The sequence below is a fragment of the Protopterus annectens genome, chromosome 7.part0 (genome assembly GCF_019279795.1).
Source record: "Protopterus annectens isolate FY-2018-M chromosome 7.part0, PAN1.0, whole genome shotgun sequence".
In the NCBI taxonomy this organism is placed as follows: Eukaryota; Metazoa; Chordata; order Ceratodontiformes; family Protopteridae; genus Protopterus; species Protopterus annectens.
In genome coordinates, this window is record NC_056739.1 from 1,544,522,712 (window position 1) to 1,544,549,466 (window position 26,755).

At 39.5% G+C, this 26,755-nt stretch overlaps 1 protein-coding gene across 3 annotated transcripts in view; it reads left to right on the forward strand.

Annotated features, from left to right (window-relative positions):
* The window catches only part of RAB43 (RAB43, member RAS oncogene family), a 298,241-nt gene extending 272,276 nt beyond the window's left edge, over nucleotides 1–25,965 (forward strand). For all 3 annotated transcript variants that reach the window (XM_044078090.1, XM_044078091.1, XM_044078092.1), the window contains one exon: nucleotides 24,946–25,965. In XM_044078090.1, the coding sequence (XP_043934025.1) occupies nucleotides 24,946–25,196 (251 nt within the window). In that variant the 3' untranslated portion in view covers nucleotides 25,197–25,965. The remainder of the gene's footprint in view (nucleotides 1–24,945) is intronic.
* The last annotated feature ends 790 nt before the right edge of the window (nucleotides 25,966–26,755 follow it).

Sequence of the window (26,755 nt, forward strand, 5' to 3'; positions counted from 1 at the left end):
ATTCTGAAATTCCTTTCCTTTTTCTTTTGCTGTTGATAATTGCAGTACTGTCCAAAGAATCTGTAGATTTTCCTCCCATTAATTCTTCATGTTTCTCTAACAAATATGATGTATTCAGCACATCTGCTGTATGTAGTTTCTTTCTTGGTCCATATTTCACTTTCAGATCATGCTTCTACAGATCAAATATTTTCTGCAAATGTAAAGATGTCTTGTACAAAGACTTTTCTGAATTTATGCAAGGGTTTGTTTCTACCTGAACTTCTTTAGCATAGACATATTCATATACTTTCATACTTCTGTACTCTCCTTTGTGTATCTCTTTTCTGCCTCTCTAAATGCTCTTAACTCAAATGGAGTCTGTTTTCTTGCATGATTAGTTTTATGTGCCTTTCTGACTGGTATTTACTTGCAATATAAGTAGCTTATTCACGTCTTAGTATTTTAATGCTGGAGATCTGCAAGTAGTTTATTAAGCATTTAAGAAACTGTTTTCTATTCATGGCTTTCTAACCAGACTACATCTTGCTCAAACAGCCTTTCTTAGAGACATACTTACCACCTACACATTAGATGTAAACTTTGCAAGATACTCCATCAAAACATCTGAAATGCCTGATTGCCTTTTGGACTGGGTATTTCTACAGCTGCTGTAACTTTATAAGGATGGAGTCCTTGTAATATTAGAATATATTCCACTTATTCAAGACTAGTCACTATGGTTTTATATCTTACTATGTTTTACCTGAAACTATACCATCTTAAACTTTTCAGCATTTATAGAAGCCTATTTTATGTCTAACCCTGTAGTAATAGAGCATTTAATGTGCTCACAACACCTTCTAAGCTTAGTTACTTGAGCAAAAGCTCTTTGGATTGCCACTAGTGCCAATGAAGTAAATGAAAGCCTAAGGAATTTGCACCTTTCTAATTGTTGCATTAAATTTGCAGTTTGGAGCTTGATTTAGCTATTGACAGCAACCAAATTTTCATCTAATAGGTTAATTGGTAAGAACTAGGCTAGCTGCTCTTATGAGCCATTTTAAGACTAGTCAACTTCCCTTTCAAAGATGAGAATCAAACCCTCTACCTTGTGCCTGTGAGGTAAACCATAATACCAATACCAACCCCAACCCCTTAACACTTTTAACACTGAAAAGACATCAGCTTTTCACATCCTTAAGACTATTTCCTCAACACTAAGCAATGACCGACTCTCTGATTTAATCACTTTTATTCAGATGTTTCATATTCATAAAAATGTGAAACTCATTTTTCTTTACAACAGTGGCCCCATTATTCACCTTTTTTGTGGGTTTTACCATCTTCATAGTAACTCCTTTGATTTACAAATGGCTTCTTTCTTACTGTGCTTTACTTTTCAGATCTGCTGGATCTTTTCATGTATCATTGACATGACATCAACTTTTAGTTGTGTGATATTCTCTTGACAGACTTCCTAAACTTTTAAAAACAGTAACACAGTCGCACAAAATATCATTGTTGTGGCTCTGCACAGTATATGAAATGTCTAGATAACTGTTTAACAACTCTTTCCGTGCACGTGCCACCTTTGCTTTTACACTGTGAATGTATGTTGCCATCCCCAGCTTCTCATTGACCACATAGGTGAAGGAGCAGATTTGAAGATAATATAAGGTGAAGGATCAGATGAGAAGGCAAGAAATGTGGAAAATGCATAAATATAGTTGCAAATATAGAAAATTTCTGGAAGAACCTCATGTTGATCATAATCAAAGACAGGAATGGTTAAGGAGAGGCGAATTCAAACCAAAAGATGAAAGGTTAATATTGGTAGCCCAAGTGGGCTGCGTACATGTTGGTTTAAAAAGTCCATTGGACATGTGGGAGAAGCAGACAAATGTAGTTTTGTAAAAGAGAATTGGGAACAGTTGTACACCTTGTTGCTGGTTGTGACATATTAATGTCAGAAGGATTGTATACCAAAAGGCACAATAATGTGGCAAGACTGTTACACTGGGGATTGTGCAAACATTATGGTATTGAAGTGGCTGAAAAACATTGGAAAAATGAACCACAAAGTATCACAAAAATGATGAAGCCTACATCAGATGGGATCACCCATTATCAACAGTTCAGAATATAGATGCAAGAAAACCAGATGTAGTGGTCCATGAAAAGAAGACAAAAGTAGCATGGATCGTTGAAATCACTACACCCAGTGACTACAGAGCCTTGTGTACAGAGAGACACAAAGTCATAAAATATCAAGATTTGCAGGCAGAAATGAGAGCAATGTGGAAGAAAAATTCCCAGACAATTCCAATAGTAGTATGAGCAATAAGTCTAAAAGAATCTACAGTCTTATTTAGATATATTACCAATACATGTAACACCATGCGAACTGCAGAAGGAGTCGCTACTGGGCACATGGCAGGTGCTATGAAGAGCACTTTTAGCTGACATCAGAGACTGAAACAATACAAATTTCATGAACTTTAATTATACTTTGACTTAGGAATGGGGTCCATTCCCATCATGGTATTACAAACCCAAAAGTTTTGGAGAAATTAAATAAGAGAGAAGCCACATTTTCCTTTTACAATTTTAGTATGACTTAGACTACAGAAAAGCATTAGACAGCATCCCACATTCATGGATAAAGGAGTGCTTACAGATGTGTAAGATGCACCTTACATTGATCAATTACATTACAGTGGCCATGAAACAGTGGCAGCCTTCTTTGTGGCTAAGCCATAAAGGACAGATTATTATCCCGGAGGTAAAAATTCAAAAGGGGATATTCCAGGGTGATTCTTTGTCACCACTGCTCTTTTGTCTTGTCCTTAACCCGTTAAGCTGTCTACTTAACAAATTAGCCAATGTTTGCAGTTTGGCTGCCAGGAAACAACAAGGCATAAAGACTTTTCTTCTTGTGGATGATTTAAAACTGTATAGCTCATCAGATGAAAGCACAACTGCAAGTGGTCAAAACTTTTTCAGATGATATAAGAATGTCATTTGGTCTTTAAAGATAAAGTAGGAAAGTTGCATCAGCAAGAAAATATCAGTGTGGGACAGGAATGTGAATGTATAACTATTTGGGAATTGGTGAAGGATCAACAATAAAACCTGAACAAATGCGAACAAAGCTTAGTAAGAAATATTTTAGAGGTCTAAAATTAATACTAAAAATAGCCCTGACATCTGGGACCAAAGTCCAAGTTATAAACCAATTTGATCTTCCTATTCTAACTCCGTTGTGGGGTGATTGACTTGCTCCAAAAGGTTTTGGATCAGTTGGATAGGAAAACAAGAAAAATGCTACATGCTTATCAAATGATTTATAAAAATCATTGTATACCAAGTTTATATAGTTCCTGTTTTAAAGGAGGTATGGACCTCCGCGAAATTGATAACATGGATAAATTTGCAATCGTAAGACTGCATATATTTCTGCTGACCACACAAGATCCAACATAGTGAAAGTTTTAAAACATGAGGAGAAAAGTATAAAATGACATCCTGTGTAATTTAGCAGAAGCATATCGATGTAAGGCGGGAATGGAAATCAAACCAGAAGTAGACAAAAGACAGGCAGCAACTGAATGTGCCAAAAAATAAAGGAAAGAATATAAGGTGAAGGATCAGATGAGAAGGCAAATAATGGAGAAAAGGCATAAATATAGTTGCAAGTACAGAAAAGTCCTGGAACAACCTCATGTCAATAAAGATCTGATGCAGGAATGGTTGAGAGGTGAATTTAAGACAAAAGACAAAAGGTTAATATTGGCGGCCCAAGATAGTGGACTCCATTGAACATGTGGGAGAAACAGACAAATGCAGGTTTTGTAAAACAGAACTGGAAACAGTTGCACATCATGTTGATGGGTGTGATACACTAATGGCAGAAGACCTGTGTACTGAAAGGCATAATAATGTGGCAAGACAGTTGCATTGGGGATTATGCAAATATTACAGTATTGAAGTAGCTGAGAAGAATTGAAAACATGAGCCACAAAACATTATAGAGAATGATGAAGTTTACATGACATGGAATCACCCATTACTAATAGTTTAAAAAAATAGATACAAGAAAACCAGATTTAGTAGTTCCTGAAAAGAAGACAAAAATAGCATTGATCATTGAAATTGCTACACCCAGTGATTACACTGTCTTGTGTACAGTGAGACAGAAAGTCATAAAATACAAGGATTTGCAGGCAGAAATGAGAACAGTGTAGAAAAAGGGTACCCAGGCAGTTCCAACAGTAGTAGGAGCAATGGATTTAATAAAAAAATTTCCAGTCCTGTTTGGATATGCTACCGATATATGTAACTGTATGAATTGCATGCAGAAGGAGGCAGCTGTGGGCACATTGTGAGTGCTGCAAAAAGCACTTTTGGCTAACATCAGATATTGAAACAATACTAATTTCATGAACTTTAATCATATTTTGACTTAGGAATTCCTGTCATGCTATTAGAAACCCAAAAGACTTGGAAAATTATGCATTAGTAAAATATTCAAATAATTATATTATTTAAGCAGTGCTTTTAAAAATACTTTTGTACATTTCATTCTTCTAGTGACATGTCAGCAGCTTTTGAATTAGTGGTGTCATCCAATGACCAGAAATGGTAACAGATCACATGATAATTTAAAAGTTTTAAATGTATTTTCATCAGTGTTACATTCTGCACATTACATGTGTGCCATTTAAATTTTCATTTTTTCATTAGTTTTCTATTTCTTGCAAGCCATCTGCATTTCATATTTTTTTGCTTCGTCAGATATATTTTCAGACTTCATTCTACCAATTTTTTTTTTTCACTTCAGTAGTATCTCCATACATCCCATTTTCACCCAACAACATGCAAGCTCTTTTGAACACGCTTATTTTTCTAACTGCACATCTTAGAAAAATGTCCTTTTCAGTCACAGGTTCTACAAGAGTGTTTAAATGATGGGCAGTGCTTCCTGTCACACATCCCCCCCCACACACACACACTGCATGAAGCATGAATTAAAAATGTGTCAACATTTGTCTGCCCTCCATTTTGAATTCTCACATGGTTCTTTTTTTCCATATCCTTACTTGGTTTCCCAATTCTTGTCCATGTGACACACATTTTATTTAATACATATTCATTTGCTAATTCTTTTTGACTCTGTACTAGTAATTTCAATTGCTATGCATGCATCCACATCTTTTGATAAGATCAGGTATGTTTCTGTTAAAAGCCCCCCTCCCCCCTGTTTCATCTTTTCTTATGCAATTCTTCAACCCAGCCTTTGGCTCTGTTCTTCAACTCAGTAACACAATTATCCATATTTTCTGTATGGTCTTGTGCTTCTTTAAAGGCAAATTTGTAATAAATGGTAAGTTCTTTCTGGACTCACAGTAATTCCTGACTTTCTCTTTAATTATTGCTAGGATGCCTTTCTCTTCATCAAGAAAACTAAAAAAATTGGATACGTTTATGGTTTCTTTCCCAGTGATGTACAGTAATGTAACACATGACATTGTTTCAGTCTTCTCAGCTACTGTGTCAACACAGAGGAGTAAGTCAGTATTTTAGATCAAAGCCTTCTAGTTTTCTACCAAATTTCCTTGCAGTGGAGTAATTCCAGGAGGGTGCAGCTAAGCCATATTTCAGATGGGAATTATTGTACTTTTTGCCTTTCCATACATACAACCATGTACAGGCAAATACTGTTCTTGAGTTCTGACAGGTATTTCTTCAGCTTTGGCACCTTGTAGTCTGAATACTGAATAGCAAAACAGGTTCTGTGGTCTAGCCTTATTGAAGTATATATTCCAACTGAACTCTGTGGAAGCTTTGCTGCTGTATACTCATATATTATGTGGTCCACCATTTGTGTGCTTGTTAGAGTAAGGCAAGGTAAGTGTAGCAGTGAAATGCATTCTCCATCCATTGACATTGGAAGTTCCTGTATGCTTTCATTTCATTCCCTGTGACACCATACCTCAGTGCAGGAAAGAGAGTCCAAAAAATAAATATCGTCACTCTTTCATTGCCAAGAAATGTATGGTGTCAGATTTTCAGGCCCCTAATGGTACAGTAAACACTCCTGGTCTGAGCCTGAGCCATGGAATATCCTCAACACTGAGTCAACAACTGATCCCATCTGAGTACCTGGCTTCTAATGTAAGTCCTCTCAGTCCATTAGGTCTTTCATGGGGGTCTCAGAAGTGATTGAGTGTGCCAGGAAGCCTTCCATCTGACAGGTCTGTACCTTCCAGTGGAAATGCTTCTCTGTCTGGGTGGAACAATGCCCTGTTCATCCTCAATTAGTTATTCTGTAGCTGATTAAGGCAAATATTTTTACCTATGTAATTTGAGCATCCGTTATTTCATGGTTATAGTATATGTGTCAGGTATTTCTGCCAGTCCCCTTAGCTTGCAGAGAGCAGGAGTACACACCATTACCAGATGATAAATTAGTTCTTAAACAAGTCAGTATCTCCATTCTCCATTGAGGAAACCCTATTCTTCATGGGAGTTGAACTTCGTGACTAACTGAATTGACAGTCTGCTGTTCAAGCCTATTAGGTCAAATGGTACTGGTTCATTTCCTGGGGAATGCTGCTTCTGGTGACTGTTACTTCTGCTCATAAACTAACCCACATTTCCTTCTAAACTTAGTTTTTGAATTTTAGCTGAACCAGTCAGCTAATTTTATGTTTTCTTTGCTGTAGCAGAAACCATAGCAGAGAGACCTTCACACTCTGAATGTGCAATGTCAGTTGAGGTCACACCTGAAGCAGATACACAAGTTAAGGATAACCAAGCAATTGCTCAGCTTGGATAGATGGGAATTACAGTTTCTAGTCAAATCCTTTCTAAATGGATTGCTAGTTGCATTATCCTTTGCAGTCAAAGATCACTCCACTATAAGTGTCTGTTTCCAGTGTTTTCTTTAAGAATACCTGTGCCAAACATTGTTGTGGTGACTTCATCTTTAGGAGTCTGTCATTCTTTGGTATATCTTTGCTTCAGGATTCAACTCCATACACACAGCAACACGAAGTATCCAAAAAATACAGTCAGGAGGCAGTCACTTGAAACAAACTCCAACTTTTAATGGTGCTTCTGGTACCTTGGCAAACAGCCATCAAGGAGTAACATAAGCCACCAGCCATTCCCATTTTATTTCAAACCGCTCCAATTAAACAATCATCTCATCACCCAATAATCTACTATAAGAACCTGCTTAAACAAACATACCCTTAAAAAGGGGTAAAATATTTTCCATATACAGTAAGTTACAAAACATCAAATGTACAATATTATAACTTGTACATTTAAACACACATCCAGATTCATACCTTTAGGTTTTAAAGTATTAAAATATAGAATGAACCTGCTTTTCATTTTTAACAAACTAGTTAAAAAATCCCCACCCCTAGCAAGAAAAGGTGTAGTCAACACACTAAAGAAGAAACTAACATCAGAACCCCCATGTGTATTAATAAAGTATTCAGCTACTGCGCTGTCCAAATTCCTATTTCTAATATGTCCTAGATGTTCTAGAATTTTAACTTTTACCATACGTTTTGTATGTCCAACATACCACCTCACAGGAGTACACCCACACCCTACAATATAAACCACCACACAAGAAACGCATGAAAACCTACCCATGGAATGAAATTTACCATTCATTTTTCCACCTGAAATGTTCTTAATCTTAGAACATACTTTACATCTTCCACAAGGGAAGGAACCCATATTAGCCCCCTGGAAAGAAACCTTCCTAAAACCCAACAACTGCCTCAAATTTAAATACCTCTGATAAGAAAATGTAACACGTGAAGGAAACAAATGATTTAGTTGCTCATCTTCGCATACCATTGGCCACAAATCTTTCACTGACCTCCTCAAAATATCAGAAAATGGGGAAAATCTAGTAACAAAAAACAATAACTTATCCTGCCTATCAGTTTCCTAATCTGAATGATGCCTTTTAAAACTATCATAACTATTATGTCTCCTACCACAGCTGCAACCCCCCCACCTTTAACACACTATCTTTAGCTTTTTTCAAACTAACACTAGAGTAATCCCTTTGCAACAATTTCCGTTCCACCTTCATGAACTCTTCTTCCACCAAATTATCAAAAGTATTCTCATAAATCCTTTTAAATTCACCCATAGGTAAGGCTTCCATAGGATGTGATGGGTGCATGCTACTGGCCTGTAAAAAAAATGAACTGCAGTAGGCTTCACATGGGGTTTATGCTCTACCTTCAAATCTTTCTTAACATAAAATACCACATCCAGAAATTGTATATTCATTCTATCCACAGTAAAAGTCAACTGCAACCCCAATTCATTCTGGTTTAACTGATCAATAAATACAGAAAACTCATCCAACTTCCCCCTATGTATAAAAATTAAATGATCAATGTAACGCTTAAACAAAATAACATTATTTGTAACGTTTAAACAAAATAACATTATTTGCAAAAAATTCTGTCTCATAAATAAATCTATTCTCAAATAAACCCATAAAAATAATAGCATAGCTAGGGGGAAAAGAAGCCCCCATTGCTGTGCCTTTTTTTTTTGCAAAAAATAATCACCCCCAAAACAAAAATAATTATGTGTTAAACAAAATTCCAATACTTCCACCAGAAAGGCTGTATGTGGTCCCTCCCCTAATATTCAAAGAACTGCTTCTATTCCCCACCTTCTTTTAATATTGGTGTACAAACCTTTAATATCTACTGTAGTCCAGTAAAAATCTTTACACCACTGAGCTTTCTTCACTTCTTGACAAATATCAGCAGTGCACTTAATATGGGAAGGAATTTTAGATAGAAAGTTCTTTAAATGAAAATCCAAAAAAATCCCAATATTTTGCATGAATGACCACACACCTGCAATTGGTGTACCGAGGGGTCATTTAGATTCGTGTGCACTTTAGGGATGGCATAAAAAATAGGGTCTTTGGGATGTTTAACATACAACTTGCTTACACCCCTCCCTGTGAAAAAAACAAGTCTTTCCCCTTTATCCAAAATTTCTGTTAACTGACTGTTGTAATGTTTCCTGGGGTTATTTGCCAATTTTACATATTCTGGACCAGCTAACAAACCAAACACCATTTTATCATATTTATCCTTGGAAAACAACACCCAGTTACCCCCCTTGGCAGCCTGACAAAATTTACCATCACATTCTGAACTTCTGCATGACTTTAAAGTGTCCCATTCACCCCTAGATAAGTTGTACACTTTTCTAGATCTAACAGACTTATGGTGTTCAAGTTCCACTTTTTTTACATAATAACCTTTCAAAACTTTGAACAATGTTAGAACATTTAGGGGAAATGAAAGTACTAGAACAAGAAAAATGAGGCACCTTTTGTGACGCCCAGCAATCAAGGAGCCTCAATCCTCACCACTAACACCACAGAGGGCATCTCATATGTGAGGAAATGATAACAAATACACACAGTAAAGTGCAATTTCCCTTAAGAGCACACAGAGATCACAGTCAGTCCAGGGCTGGTCGCTCCCTTGCTCTCCAGGTCCCTAATAAGACTCCCCACTGGCACAGCTATAGGGTCCAGATCTCAGCGTAGCTGGGCAAGCTAAAATCTCCAGCACCCTCTCTGTCCAACCAGTGCTTTGCGTCCCTGCCCAAGCAGTTCACACACACACACACACACACACACACACACACACACACACACACACACACACACACACACACACACACACACACACACACACACACACACTTTGAGATAAGAGTTTATACAACCACACAGACACTTCTGGGGAAGGCTGGCACAGGTTCTCCAGCTTTGCCCCTTTTACTCAGACTATACAGTAGTATCACTTGCCACCATCCACTAAAAATTATCAGCGACTCAAAGGCCCTTAAAAGGGTGTCCAATTATTACTGTGCAATATTATTATCCAATTGGTAGTATAGCCCAGGGCTAAAGCTATAGGAGTGGCTTTGTACAATTTTACCAAAGGCATACAAGTACTCTAAAGAGCTTAAATTATCTCTACACAAACCAGCCACAGTTAAAAGGTTTTAAAATATTTAATAAATAATTAAAACTACAAGACAATACTTTCTGCTACACAGTGCTAGTCAAGAGTTAGGAGATCTCACAGAAATACTTAAAATAATTCAGTAGTACAGTTCTGACATCTCGTAAAAACACTTGGTCTGATCTTTCTAGTTTTTAGCTATTTCTAAAACAAAACACAATTCTACGATAACCAACCACGACAAAGCACTCAGGAAACCAGCGTAAAGAAGCCAATACACGACGTAGGTTTGGGCAAAAAGAAACTATTTATTTAACATTCACAAGACACCACGTTTTCATCCTAATACATCCAGGACTTCATCAGAAATAATAAATGCATTGTGTTCCCTCCTTATATATCCCTCTCCTAATTACTTCAACGTCATAATAAATCCCAATTAAGTAAAATTCCTAAACCCATTTGATTTTGATTAGTGAGGAATAAAGAATGAAAAACTTGTGCTGAAACATTTCTATATACATTCTCTCAATAAAATACAATACAAATATCTACATAAAAGCATGTTTCAACGCTAATGTAAAGGAATAATCACATATAATTAATATTTCAAAACATCAAAATAAGTTAAGATAAATCTAATGACTATGAATAACTATGAAACAACCCCCCCCCTTTTTTTATTTTTTGAAAAAACATGTTGGCATTAAAAACCTAATAGTAAATATTTATACAAAATTGTGGATGCACTAAAAACATAACCCTGATAAAATTGAACAGCCCATGAAAACTTATTTTTTGTTTTTTTATGTGTATAAAATTAATTATATAAGAATACCTGTAACATAGCTTGTGTCAAAGCTTGGCAGATCTTAATTTGAGAACTGGCACCAATGAAACATGTTCATTGAGTCCAGGGAGCGTATTGGCTTCTAACCTCAACTGCCAAAGAAGCTCCTTGAACTCAGTGGTAGTCTCCCCAGGTCCTCCCCGTGGATCCATGTCAACTTTTTCAATCACAAAAAACCCAAAAACTGCTTCTATACATTCCTTACTATGCTTATACAAAGCATTAATATCACATTTTTTTAATGTCGTTCATATATACGTCTCTTCAATTTCCTATTGGCCTTTCCAATATAGAAAGAACCACAAAATTTACATATAGCGATGTATATAATTCCAAAAGTGTCACAGTTCCAGTAAACATTACTTGCCAATTTTGTTTTTTCTACCTATCAAATCCACAGATTCCCCCTGCAGGACATGAGAACATTGTGCGCAGGAACCACATTTATATATGCCCTTCTTTGATCTAAAAATTTTCACCTTATGATTCTCCAGCATCTCTCTTATATTTCTGCCCTTTCTATAGGTGAACCTGAGCGGATTTTTAAATAATAAATCCAAGTCGGAATATCTCCCAAATCTCCCCCAGTTTTTCAAAATAATGTCCTTGAGCCTTTCATCATCTTTCATGCAGACAGGGTGTTCCTCAGACCTAATCCCTCCTTCATGCCCAAGGTGGTATCTATTATGGCTCGTAATCAGTCCATTCATTTGCCTGCCTTCTTTCCTAACCCACAGAACAAAGGGGAATGGATACTGCACTCCTTAGATGTGCACAGACAACTTAGATTCTACTTGAACAGGACTAAACCTCAAAGGAAATCTGAATAACTGCTGGTGGCATTTGCTGCAGGGACAGAGGGGAAAGCTATTTCAAAGCAAACCATTTCAAAATGGATAGGCCACTCCTTTCATTTCTGCTATAAGCACCATGGAAAACCTATCCCACAGGGCATCAGACCCCATTCGACCAGGGCTGCATCTACTTCTACAACCTTTCTCAGGGGCGTCCCTACAAGGAACATCCTAGAAGCTGCTACCTGGAGTTCTGTACATACTTTCACCAAGCATTATCATTTGCCAATTTTCTCTAAATCCAGAGCTGGTTTGACCACTGAAGTCTTGCAGGGTCTTATAGCTGGTCCTAATTCTATTTAAATTCCTTCTCCCAACCTTAGCTTTGGGAGTCTACCCAAATGTAATGACTGCAACAGTGAAACACGAAGACCATAGTACAGTTGTGTACACTTACCATAAATGTAGATGTTCGAGTGTATTCACTGTTGCAGTCCTGGTTACCCTCCCTCCAGGCCCCTTTCTTCTTTTGGCTGTACCTCTACTCTCACTTACTATGTTCAAAAAGCTTTTTGGTGTATTTGCTTTTTTGTTGGAGGTATGTCCGTGTATTATAGATTTAATTGCTTCCCATTACGGGGGCATCTGGGGCAAGAAAAACTGATGTAATGGCGTCGGCTGCATATTTTATACCCCTGACGATCTGACATCATGGAAGAAGGGACAGCAACTGACGCAGGACCCAAGACTTTTGTTAATCAGGCAGACTAAGGGCTACTGCAAGCAGATAACCCAAATGTAATGACTGCAACAGTGAATACACTCGAACATCTACATTTACGGTAAGTGTACACAACTGTACTTTTAACCATGTTAGGGGTTGTGATCTGTCATAACAGTGAATTTCCTTCCATACTGATAAGGGTTTTTGCAGTGCCTACAGTATGGTTAGACATTCCTTTTCTACAGCTGCATAGCATTCCTCCCTGGGTTGGAGCCTACAACTGAGATAAACCACTGGGTGCTCTTCTCCCTCTGAAGAAATCTAGCTAAGTACAGCCCCCACCCCATGGTTTGAAGCATCCACCTGCACAACAAATTATTTTTTGTAATCTGGACTGGCTAACACAGGGGATCCTTCCAAAGCTTCTTTAAGCTTCTGGAATGCCTGCTCACATGCTGGGGTCCACACTACCTTATCTGGCCTGTTCTTCCTTGTCAGGTCTGTGAGGAGAGCAGCTATGGTACTATAACTGGGGACGAACATTCTGTAGTACCCTGCTGTCCCTAAAAATGGCTGCTTTTTAGTAACAGGTGCAGGCCATGCCTGAATGGCTTCCACTTTGGCAGTTTCTGGCCTTATCTTACCACTCCCCACTCTATGTCCTAGGTAGGAGACCTCTGCCATACTCACCTGACATTTGCGTGGCTTAATGGTCAGCCCTGCCCAGCTCCTCCCTGACATGCTGAAGGTGCTCTGGCCAGGAATGGCTGTAGATGGCAATATCATCTAGGTAAGCAAGGGCAAACCCTCCTGCTCCTACTAGGATATTATCTACCAGCCTCCAGAAAGTCGCTGGGGCATTCTTCATCCCAAATGGCATCTTTGTGAACTCATACAAGCCAAAAGAAGTCACAAAGGCTGACTTATCTCTAGCACTGGGAGTCAAGGACACCTGCCAGTAACCCTTAGTAAGATCAGTGGTTGTAAGATACTTAGCCCCACCCAGCTGCTCTAAGGCCTCATCTGACCTAGGCATGGGGTAAGCATTTGACTCTGTGTGACTATTTAATTTCCTGTAGTCCACACAGTACCTGGTGCTGTCATCTTTGTTTGGCACCAGCACCTCTGGGGAGGCCTAGGGACTGTTGGGACTTTTGAATCACCCCTAGTTCCAACATCTCCTGTACTTCCTCCCTCAGGGTCTGTCTGACTCTCTCAGGCACTCTATAAAGGGCCTGCCTAATTGCCCTTTGGGGTTCTGTATCCACCTGGTGTGGTACAAGGTGGGTGTACCCTAGTTTCCCAGTGAACATGGCCCCAAATTCCTGCAACACTGCTCAGATTTCTTGAACGTGGGTAGGCGATAGCTGTTAGGACATTGCTACCCCTTCCACTGAAGTGTCAGCCCAAGCCTCACTGAGGAGATCAGTCCCCAGATCTCCCTCAGACTCCTCCTGCAATCCACTGCAAATGCTCAGCACAAGGGCCTCACTATCGTGGTAAGGTTTCATCATATTAACATGGTACAATTTGTGCCTAGCAGTTCCACCATGTAGTTAACATCACTTACCTTTCTTACCACCTTGTAGGGACCCTCCCAAGCTGCTTGCAGCTTGTTGTGTCTGACAGGAATGAAAACCATTACCTGCTACCCCATAGTATACTCTCTAGCTCGAGCATTCCTGTCATACCACACCTTTTTCTGTTGTTGGGCTTCTGCCAGGTTCTCCTGAGCCAAGCCCATGAGTTCCCTGCGCCTTGTCCTGAGGTTTAGGACGTATGTCACAACAGACTCCTTGTGAGGCTCACAATCACCTTCCCACTCATCTCGAAGTAAATCTAGAGGTCCCTCACCCTAAGCCCATACAGCAACTCAAAGGGTGAAAAACCTGTGGATTCCTGCGGAACTTCTCTGTAAGCAAACAGATGGGGCAAATATTTGTCCCACTCCCTCTTAAATTGATCTGCAAATGCCCGTAGCATGGACTTGATTGTAGAGTTTAACCTCTCAACAAGACCATTAGTTTGGGGATGGTAGGAAGTGGTCTTCATGTGCTTCACCCCACGAGACTTCCACAGACAAGCCAGCAGGTCTGACGTGAAACTGGCACTTCTGTCAGTCAGTATTTCTTTTGGGAAACCTGCCCTGCTGAAAATCTCTAACAAAGCATTTGCCACCTTCTCTGCCTCAATGGAAGACAAAGCCAGTGCCTCAGGGTATCGTGTAGCATAATCCACTACCACTAGGATATACTTTTTCCCCTGTGGAACTTGGGGTACTCAGAGGACTCACAATATCCATTGCTACCCTCTGGCATGGCTACTCAGTCACAGGCAAAGACATCAAAGGAGCTCTCACCTTGTCTGCTGCCATGCCTACCTTTTGGCACTGCTCACAGGTCCTACAGTACCCTGTTACATATCTGGAAATTCCAGGCCAATAGAAGTTCTCCATAATACACCTCTTTGTACGTTTTATGCCCATATGACCTGCAAAGGGAATATCATGGGCTATGGCTAGAAGCGCCAGATGGCAGGCTCTAGGCACTACCAACTGCTGTATTCTCTCACATTCTAGCCCTCCCTCCAGGGTCCACTCTCTATATAGTAACCCTTTGTCCCAGTATACAGATTCCACCTTTCATTGAGAATCAGGTGCCTCCCTAGCTACCTTCCTCAGGCCTTGCAATGTAGGGTCTGAGAGCTGAGCCTGTCTCAACTCTCTCTTGTAACCCTTCCCAGCTCCCCTTCCACAGGAAGTCTGGTATCCTCTGACAGTGGTGCCTCACTGTCAGCCTGGGTACTACTACTCAGCATTACCTTTGCAGTTACTCTGTCCAAGGGACCATCAGTACCCACAAGCAGCTGTGGCTCACATTCATTCTCACTGCTACAGAGTAGCTCCCTCCCTGAAGTAACCACCTCACCAGTCCTGGCTGCAAGTATGCAGTCTGTCTGGGTCTCTCTCAGGCTACCAGACTTACCTGCTTGTCTCCAAGCCTGACTGCATGTAACTGCACAAGCACAGGGTACTGCACTATCAAAATCATTCCCTATCAGGACATCTTCAGGTATATCCTGAAACACACCTACTTGCTGGCTTCCTTTTCCACCCTTCCAGTCAAGGTGAACCCTAGCCAAAGGTATTTGGAATGGGATCCCTCCTAAAGCCCTGACTGGAGTAGACTGCCCAGGCAAGTAGTGCTTCTCTGTAACCATTGCAGGCTTTGCAATGGTTATATCAGAGGCTGTGTCTCTCTTGGCAATGGCCCCTTTGCTATTCACTACAATAGGATATAGCCTCCGGTGGGTAGTTTGGTACCCTTGTTGCCCCTAAACAACCTACTGTTGGCATTTTGCCTTTCCCACTTACTGGCTCCCTCAACTTTGTTTCCCCACCTTGCCTCTGTGGACACCTGTATGCCACCTGGCCCCACTGGTTGCATTCAAAACATTGAACCCTAAGCTCCTCGACATGTACCTGGACTAGTGGCTTCTCCTGCTACTGGCAGATTCTGTTGTGGCAGTCTGTGCTACCCACCATGGGTTCCTTTAGACCCATGTGGAGTACTGGGGGTCCACTTCCTGTGCAGGGCTGCCCTACTTGCCAGGTATAGGTCTCCCTTCTTCCCCAACTCATCTGAAGTAGTACATTGTCTATCAGCTAACCAGATCCTCATGTCCTCAGGCAAAGTGCTAAGGGCTTGTTCCCTCACCAAAAGGTCTGCCAGCCCTTCAAAAGTGGTGACCTGACATCCACTCACCCACCTATTGAAATAAGTGCTCAGTTCAGCAACATATTCACACACACTTTCATCTGTCTTGCATCTATGCTCACGAAACTTTTTCCTATACATTTCAGGTGTTAGCTTAAACAACTCTAACAGACAATTTTTACAGCAGTATAATCAAAACATGCAATGTCAGACATTTTAGATAAAACAGTTACAGCTTTACCATGGAGTAAGGGGGTCAGGAGCCTTGCCCAGAGCCCTTGGTCAGCTTCATATTGTTTACATACCCTCTCAAACATATGAATGAAACTATTAAAATTATCCCCCTCTTTAAACTGCGGAAGAAATGTACTAACCTTTTGTGCTTCTGGGGTCCAGTTACTCCCTTCCCCATTACCTCTATGACTCTGGCGAAGTGTCAGCATTTCCTTCTCATGCTGCCTCTGTCTCTCTTTTTCTTCAACTTCTAGGCATAGCATTTTCTCATTCTCCTCACTCTCTAGATGTCTCAGTCTCTCAGCTGCTTCTAATTCCACACGCCTGGCCTCCAACTCAGGTCTCCCTAGCTCCAGCTGGAGTTTTAAGTCCACTGCAGAAAGGTTGAGCTGTCCATTCTCCGAAGTTATTATATCTCCACTGGCAGTCTGATTGTCCTCCTGGTTGCTGTTTTCTGATGCAGCTGTAACCAAGGCTGCAATCAGGTCTGCCTTAGTCAGGTTTCCATGCACCAGTCCCCTAGCCTGGCACATCTCCGCCAGTTGGCTCCTTGTCAGCTTTCCATACTCCTCTGCTGACATGCTGCCTGCTCACCCTGACTAACTAAGTTAACAAAAGAAATAAAACAATTGTGATCTGAACTCTGAGTATTCACTGTGTGGCTGTTTTACAGTACAAAAACACATTCAAAGCTCACCGTACACAAGCTAGAGGATTCACTGTACACTGAATCCTGTACTAAGCTGGGCATAAATCCCTACGACACTCGATAGGTTGTCAACTAGCTTAATGACAGAGCCCAGACTGTAAAAGTAATCGATTCCAAATCCAGCTCCAGACAAGTGGAGTACCTCAGGGTTCAATCCTGGGACTGCACTTGTTTGGTATCTACTTCTCTGAAGTACAGGCCAACACTAAGGGACTCTGGCTAACAAAGTTCGCAGATGACTGCAAATTGAGAGCCATTATTGAATCCCTAAATGATGTGGATATTCTATAAATGGGCCTTACAGAAACAGATGCTTGATGCCAGAGCCATGGGCTCAAGCTTAATGCCAAGAAATTTATAGTTATCCCCTTTGGGAAAAACCATGTACCAATGAATTACCACATAGGTGGCAGTACGCTAAACACCGAAATTGTGATGAGAGACTTAGGGACACAGGTGGACAGTGATCTCTCCTTCGATAACCACATTGCCACAATAGTCAAGAAAACCTTCTGTGTGGCACATCTCATCACTAAGGGCTTTTCATCCAGAAAAAGGAGGTCATTGTCCCACTATACTCATCCCTCATTAGACCCATTATAGAGTACAATGCCCCATTTGTTATGTACCTCACAAGACACCTGCAACTGATGGAAAGGCCGCAGAAATATCTCGCTAAAAGAATCACAGGCCTAAAGCAGATGCCCTATACTGACCATCTAAAACAACTCCAGCTATACTCTGTGACATATCGTCTACTCAGAGATTATCTGTGCTTAACATACAAGGCCATGTCAATCCCTGAGCTGTTGGACATGCTCCATTTAAAGAAATCCCAATCCCTCAGAGCCACAAGCTCCAGGGATCTAAACCTTGTCATCACAATGAACAAAACATGCTGGCAGGATAGTTTCATGACCCAGAGACTCCTCATACTCTGGAATAGACTGCCCATACATGTCAAGCAGAGCACCTCCTTGGCCGTCTTCAAAAGAAACCTTGACGAATGGATGGGAGATAGGAAATTCACCCCGGGGATTACATCAGTCACCCTGCTGGACAGGGGTCCAGGGAAGTAAATATTGTGGGAAGATTTATCCACGGAATTGTTATGGCTAGGCTTGTATAGACCCTTGGGCCGATCGCCTAGTACCAATCTATAAACCTATGAACTCTACCCACACCACTACAAGCCAATTAATATTTGCCAACTAATTAATATGTGATGTGGCTATCCCACCGCTGCCAAACACAAATGTGAGGATATCCCAACCACTGCCACCACAAATGTCACACCCATACCCTGGCCCAGCAATCAAGGAGCCTTAATCCTCACCACCACCAGAGAGGGTGTCTCATATATGAGGAAAGAATAACAAATACACACAGTAAAGTGCAGTTTCCCTTAAGAGCACACAGAGATCACAGTCAGTCCGGGGCTGGTCGCTTCCTTGCTCTCCAGGTCCCCAATAAGACTCCCCACTGGCACAGCTATAGGGTCCAGATCTCAGCCTAGTGGGCAAGCTAAACTCTCCAGCACCCTCTCTGTCCAACCAGTGCTTCATGTCCCTGCCCAAGTAGCTGACACACACTCACTTTGAGATAAGAGTTTATACAACCACACAAACACTTCTCAGGAAGGCTGGCACAGGTTCTCCAGCTGTGCCCCTTTTACCCAGACTATACAGTAATACCACTTGCCACCACTCACTAATAATTCTCAGCTACTCAAAGGCCCTTAAAACAGTGTCCAATTATTACTGTACAATGTTATTATCCAATTGGTAGTGTTGCCCAGGGCTAAAGCTATAGGAGTGGCTTTGTACAATTTTACCAAAGACATACATGTACTCCTAAGAGCTTAAATTATCTCTACACAAACCAGCCACAGTTAAAAGGTTTTAAAATATTTAATAATCTTCTTCTTCTTTCGGCTGCTCCCATCAGGGGTCGCCACAGCAGATCAACTGTTTCCATTTCTTCCTGTCCTCTGCATCTTGCTCTGTCACACCAACCACCTGCATGTCCTCTCTCACCACATCCATAAAACTTATCTTAGGCCTTCCCCTTTTCCTGTTAGCTGGCAGCTTCATCCTTAGCATTTTTTTTCCCAATATACTCTACATCCCTCCTCAGCACATGTCCAAACCAACGTAATCTTGCCTCTCTGGCTTTGTCTCCAAACCTTCCAACCTGGGCCGACCCTCTAATATACTTATTCCTAATCCTGTCCATCCTCGTCACACCCAGTGCAAATCTTAACATCTTCAACTCTGCCACGTCAAGCTCTGACTCCTGCCTTTTTGTCAATGCCACTGTCTCCAACCCATATAACATAGCTGGTCTCACTACCCTCTTGTAGACCTTCCCTTTCACTCTTACTGGTACTCATCTGTCACAAATCACTCCTGACACTCTTCTCCACCCACTCCATCTTGCCTGTACTCTCTTCTTCACCTCTCTTCCACACTCACCATTACTCTGAACTGTTGATCCCAAGTATTTAAACTCATCCACCTTCGCCACCTATACTCCCTGCATCCTCACCATTCCTCTATCCTCCCTCTCATTCACACACATATACTCTTGTCTTAGTCCTGCTGACCTTCATTCCTCTTCTCTCTAGAGCATTTCTCCACCTCTCAGGGTCTCCTCCACCGTGTTCCCTACTCTCACTACAGATCACAATGTAATCTGCAAACATCATAGTCCACGGGGACTCCTGTCTGATCTTGTCTGTCAACCTGTCTATCACCATTACAAATAAGAAAGGGCTCAGAGCTGAACCTTGATGTAATCCCACCTCCACCTTAAATGCATCCGTCACTCCCACCTCAGACCTCACTGCTGTCACTCCCACCGCAAACCTCACCGCTGTCACACTACCCTCGTACATATCCTGTACTACTCCTACATACTTCTCTGACACTCCCAACTTCATCATACAATACCACAACTCCTCTCTAGGCACCCTGTCATATGCTTTCTCTAAATTCACAAAGACACAATGCAACTCCTTCTGACATTCTCTGTACTCCTCCATCAACACTCTCAAAGCAAACATCGCATCTGTAGTGCTCTTTCTTGGCATGAAACCATACTGCTGATCACTAATCATCACCTCCTTTCTTAACCTAGCTTCCACTACTCTTTCCCATAACTTCATGCTGTGACTGATCAGTTTAATCCCTCTGTAGTTACTACAGCTCTGCACATCACCCTTGTTCTCATTTAATAATAAATAATTAAAACCACAAGACAATACTTTCTACTACACAGTGCTAGTCAAGAGTTCAGAGATCACACAGAAATACTTAAAATAATTCAGTAGTACAGTTTTGACATCCGAGAAAAACATTTGGTCTAATCTTTCTAGTTTCTAGCTGTTTCTAAAAGAAAACACAAATCTAAGATAACTTACATCTAGAGCAAGATGCTGCAAGTTAGATGGTTAAAACAAAAATGCTTAATGCCTTCTGATTCTCTTTGTTTAAATTGAAATTGCAGTTCTGATAAACATTACACCATTCTTTCACTTTCCTGGTGTTCCTAGGCCAACAGAAACTGCATTTACATTCTTTTACACCTAGGCAAAAAACAGAGCAATAAAGGACATTTATGCATGCAAATTCTGGTCATTAACTTTAGCCTTAAAACAATCGGCAGGAAACCTTCATCTAGCTCAGCCGGAGCCAAATTGTAAACATCGAAGACAGTTTGAACTTCAAAGGTCAGACAAGAAGTGCTTGACTTAGCTTTCTTTCATTTAAGAAAACAAGCCTGTATTTCAACATTTATATTTACAAATGACAGAATTTCTATCTGGCTAGGCTGGCAGCCTTCACACCTTTAATTTCCCATAACCAGTAAAATGACCTACTTCCCATTCACCTTCATTTTCAGAAAAAATATTTACCAATTCATTTTCATGTATATACATATCAAGTAATTAATCTTCAGTATCAAACATTTCAATATTATCAGTTTCAACAAGTGCTTGTTTTTCTTCAAAAGACACTCATAAATATAATTTTGTACAAAACTTTTAAATGTCCAAAATAACATCTGCCAAAGATGGAAAACAAGTAGGAACAATCTTGCTTCCCTTTAGCAGCAAATTTTCATGGTCTTTAGTAATAGTTGCATTTGACAAGTTTACAATATGCAGCTGACCAGGCATACATGCCTTATTTTCTTCATGTTTACTATAAAAACAAACATCAGTCATAGTTTGTTTATCAAAGTACTTACTATATGCCACCCAAGATATGTCCACAGTAGCTTCTTCACTAAATCGCTGAAAAACTTCATTTTCACTATTTTCTCCTGCCCCCATGATTTTTCTGACTCTGGCCTCTCTCCTAGGACTGAAAATCCTTATTCAGTGACTGTCCTGTCTCATGTAGTTGCCTAATGTCCTCAAAAGAAACATTCTTCTTCCCAGCCTGCATTTCAGATCTGGATGAGACTGAAGAGTCAAGTGATGTGAACGACCTATCCCCAACGACTGTGGTGGTAGCCTGCCCTCTTCTTCCTGGTTTTCGTTGCCACAGGAAAATTTGATCTTTACCAAAGTCTGTTGTATCATGGTTGAGTTTCTTTTTCTTCCGATCCACAACCTCTTTCTCAACCGTAACCAAATGGAATTTAATGCCCTTCATACACTCAATAAACGGTTGTTCAGCTGTTTCCTTGGCCAATGCCTCCTGTAACTCCTCAGTGTTACTACGAACCTTCTCATACTGTCTCTGGTTCATTTTAACCAAAACTTTCAGCCAACTAAGAGCACAGTGAGTAGAAACTTGATTCCACTCCTCCGGTAAATTAGTGTCATTTTCAGTAAAGTCGTAGGCAGGTAGTTTATCTACATGGAGACCGCTAATGGGTAATATTCAATTCCAGATACTTGTCCAACAACATAGTATCATAGAATAAAGTCATTTCCTTCACCACATATTTTTCTAGCTGTTCAAAACAGCTGTGAAAATCCCCTAGATTTACACAAGTCCAGGGATCCATACCTGTCAGTTTGTCTTTCCTGAGTGTATTTTTCAGGATTCAACTGTCTGAAACTTTGTTCGTAAACTGTCCTCCAGCTTGTTCCACCCTCATGGATTTAATGTTTGGTGCTCAAGCCAACTGGAAAACCCATTATGGATGATCACTGTAATATTATTCTAACCATTTGAGTTTACCTTTCTTCTGTATCTCATTTCCTGACTGGATTTTTTGAGGCAGTGGCAATCTTCTCCATGAAGGCCACAAATGTCTCACACAATAAAAAGTAGTGATGTAGGTAGAGCAAGATTCTTGTATACCTCATTTTTCTTTTCCTCTCACAATTGGTCCCTCATTTGCATGAGAGACAATTTTGCTGTATAGTGTCTCATGCCACCATCAGTGGTCATGTGTTTTCAACTCCTCTTAAAAGACTTTGAAAAAAGTCTTCATAAAGTGCCTCAAAACACCAAGTTATATCCAAAAATGTAAATAAAACGTATACAAATATTTTAGCAAAATGTACTGTAACAGTATCTATCATAAACAAACAAAACACCTTTTATACTGCAAAAACATCAGCTCCAACTGATCAAATGTTTGTTTCATTGTGACATGGGGTCTTAATCTTTTGCAAATGTACCAAAAGCTGTGCTTGTGATAGGCAAATAGCACTAAAGCAATACCTGAACATGTAGTTGTCATGTTTACTGACTGAAGACTTTAAACAAACTACTGGAGTAAGTAATTTAAAACCTCAATTCATGTTTAACTCAGAAAAATAATTCTTGTTTGCTCCTCTTTTTCTAGTGATTTAAGTTGTTTCTAAGTCTACAGACTCAAAACTGGTGGAGAAAGAGGAAGAGGTTTAATGGGAAAAGTCTGCATTTCTTCCCAAAATGAAAAAAATAAAAATGTAGATTTTTTTTTAAATAAGAACTTCCAAAAATCAGTGAATGAATGTACATTACTAAACATGTTCAGTTTTATAGACACTTTTTTAACAGAATGTTTGTACCTAAACTGTTTTATAACGTTGTAGTACTTTTGTATTGAGTACAGTTGGGAATACTAATGGAAAATTATACTCTCTGAATATCTTAGTTTCTGAAATGAATTCTGAACTTTGCATATGTGGATGTTATATATTTAAATGTATTTTAATGGATAATTTAAGTAAATTGGTTTTCATCTCCCTACTTTACCATCATTTTGTTAAGACTCGGGATCATTTGTTCAGTGTGACTGTTTTAGCAGACATCTACTTGAGAAACATGACAAAGTGTTTTGTACCCCTATTTTCTGTATTTAAAATTGTTCTTTCTAAATATAGCCATGCAAAACATACATAAGTGAGTAAATAGCATTTCTTCACAATAGTAAAGGTAGACAGACACAGTGCAGGTATTCACTGCTAAGAGTAATTCATCTGGAAAGTAGACATGAATCGTGAGTAAACTCTGATGTTATGAATTGCTGTTATAGTAGCTTTTTCTAAGATATCTGCTTTATATTGCATGACATATACAACTGTATTGTCATGATGTTAAAAATATAACAGGTGCATTTGTTACATATTATTTGTTGTATGTGGGAATCCTCTTTGGTGGTCAAGTGCCCTCCCATGTTGCCCTTGTTTGTAGGCAGCCTTTCCATTCAACCTCGGATATTGGAAATCCTTGGAAGTTTGATAGAGTGAGCCCTGAAATATGGAGACTGAATGGCTGAAAGAATTGACTTGTATATACTGTCTGAGATGCCATTTCTCGAATTATCCCCTTTTCTACAAGGTGTGGCAATTTCTGAGTTATTATACGTGCGTGTGTGTGTGTGTGTGTGTGTGTGTGTGTGTGTGTGTGTGTATATATATATATATATATATATGTATATACACACACACACACACACACACACACACACACACATATGTGTGTGTGTAAGTTTGCTGGTGTGGGGTGTCTTGTCCCTCACATGGGAGGATGCAGTGGGGGCTTTTTTCCCTGAAATTTGCATTTCTCCTATGTTTTCGGTCTTTTTTTCAGCTTGTTAGCACTAGGCATTTTGAGTCCCGACATTTCAGTAGGGGCTACCAGATTGTGATTGGTGGAGAGAATTAAACCACCCATAGGGTCCATTCAGAAGGATTCCCTTGTAAATCAACTAGTATAATAAGAAAGTGTCTGATATTTGTATTTTACCTTCAACCAGCCAGTTCAATATACTATGGAAGGTTGTACATGATTTTCTGCTTCCATTCTCCAATATTTTAAGATAAAGAGGTAGTTCTTGACTGTGTTACACAAGTACTATGATCATAGGGGCTTATTTTGTAGTTTCTTGTACTGCCTGTCTTCTCTGAACTTGTTTGTAAAATATGCTTAATGTATACATTCTAATTTGCTTATTTATTTTTGTAATACAAGCTAATAGCTTATGCTATCATCAGTAATAAAGTTACTGATTTTGAGTACCTTTGAAGTTTGTTTGACTGTTCTGCTTTACTTTCTCCCTTAGTTCACAACCTTTTTGCTCAGTGTTTCATGTCGCTTTTTGAAATAGGTTCTATACAGACCTCTGCTGCAGATTAGTATTTACGTACTTTTCTGGACTGAGATTTAGATCTTTGAGGGCCATCCGATTCATGTTCCATTTTGTTAATGTTTTGCCGTATCAAACCACATTTTTGAAAACTTAGTAGATTTGCTAAAATCACTTTTGTATTGACTGCAGCTTTTAACTTTAATCTTTTGCTGCTAAAGGCAATATCAAATATTATTTATTATCAGTTTCTTTACTGTCAAGAGTTATATATTTTTATAGTTTATAAAAGTATGTCTGTTATTCTATTTACTGTAATGTATTTTAGTGTTTACAAATAAATATTTATATTTTTTCCAGGTAACAAGTCTGATCTTGGCAATTTAAGAGGAATTCAGCTGGAAGAAGCGAAAACACTGGCCCGTCACTTTGATATAATTGACACCATTGAGACCTCAGCAAAGGACTCGAGCAATATAGAAGAGGCATTCTTGAAAATGGCCACAGAGTTGATGATGAGGCATGGTGGTCCCATGATCAATGAAAAGGCCACAGACAGCATCCAGCTTTCTAGTAAAGATGTATCTGAAGGCTGGGGATGTGGATGTTAATGAGAAATAATACACAGCAATTCTTTTGCAACAAGACTATAAACTGTTGTTCATGTTCCAGGACCAAATTTTGGTAGCAGTTAGAAACCTGGCTGTTGTGCTCTTTGTAAATCAGTCCAGTGTGAGATACTGATTCGGATGTTCTCAGTTTTGGTGTATATCTGCAACCTGATGTGACCAAGAGAACTTAATTTTTGCACAATAATAACAGAGGACAATTCCAGATGCCTTACACTTAGCAGTTAGAGTGCTGTGGCTGTTATAAAGCATATGACAACAGATTACCATGGAGAGCTTTTTGGATCTGGACATGAAATCAGAACTGGTAACTACCAGGAACATGGTGTGACAGCCATAGTTTATTCTGTTATTCCATTTTTTACTAATCAGATTGTTCTTGGGAACAATTTGTATTTTAAAAACACTAGGAATGTAAGTTCTGGAAGCCCCATGCTCCTTTTTGCACTTCTCAGTTCACCTGCAGTAAGAAGAAGGGGTGAAAAAAAGAAACATTTACAGAGGGAATGAGAAAAGTATTTATACATGAGCATTTAACAGCAGAATACACTTAGCGTATCTCCGATGCTGCTTGTATCCCATTTTTATTTGTCAGAAAATGCCTTGTCTAACTTCTGAGTAATACTGACTAGATTAGTATACGTGCTTTGGTGCTAATCCTTACATAGCTGGACAGTTGATTGTGGCTGCTGTACCTCACCAAACCCTCTTAAGATTCCCCTTTTTAAAAAAAATAAAATTATGTCATTTATATTGGGCGTGTATTACATTTGCTTTTAAAGAATTCAAATCAGGAGGTAAATGCAGTATCAGAAAGACTGTGCAATACTCATCATTTGTAGAAGGAGATTTGGGTAAAAATAGGGTTTATGATTACCTCACTTATTTTACAGCTGTGTAGATTAAGATTAATTAGCATTTTTGTTTCCTTATCTGTGGCATGCCACAGGTCTAGAAACTGTCTCAGATAAATGACTACAGTTCTTTTATTATGGTGTCAGTACTAAGACTCGCACAATCGCCTTTGCTGAAATCCATTGTGATTTTAGCCCACTTAATTAATGCTAGAGCCCAACAAGTGAACGAGGAGGAAAGACCACATTCAGATTTTGTTTGATGTTTGAGAATGGGTCGTGGAGTGATTTACAGTGTATACTCTCTCAACAATTGAACCATATAGATGCAGTCTATTTGTTTAATTATTTTAGAATCTTATTCTGTTAAGAGTTTAACTGAAATTGTATAGTGAAGATGATCTACTATTCAGGTTGAATCAAATCTGTAACCATTCCATTTTTTTAAATATTGTTTGACTTTTATTCGCAGACTATACAAAAAATACAAAGAAACAAGTTAAATATCTCCTCAGACTTTTAGAAAAAGACTGCTGCTTTTTTTCTGAAAACTTCCACCTGCCTTTACACATTAATAATACAGTTAGTAACTAGTGCTGATTAAGTTAATCTTGTTGATGGTTAAGAAAGAGTGCTGGTTAAGCTTTTAATCAAGTGATATTTTAGTACAATGTTATTTTAGTGACG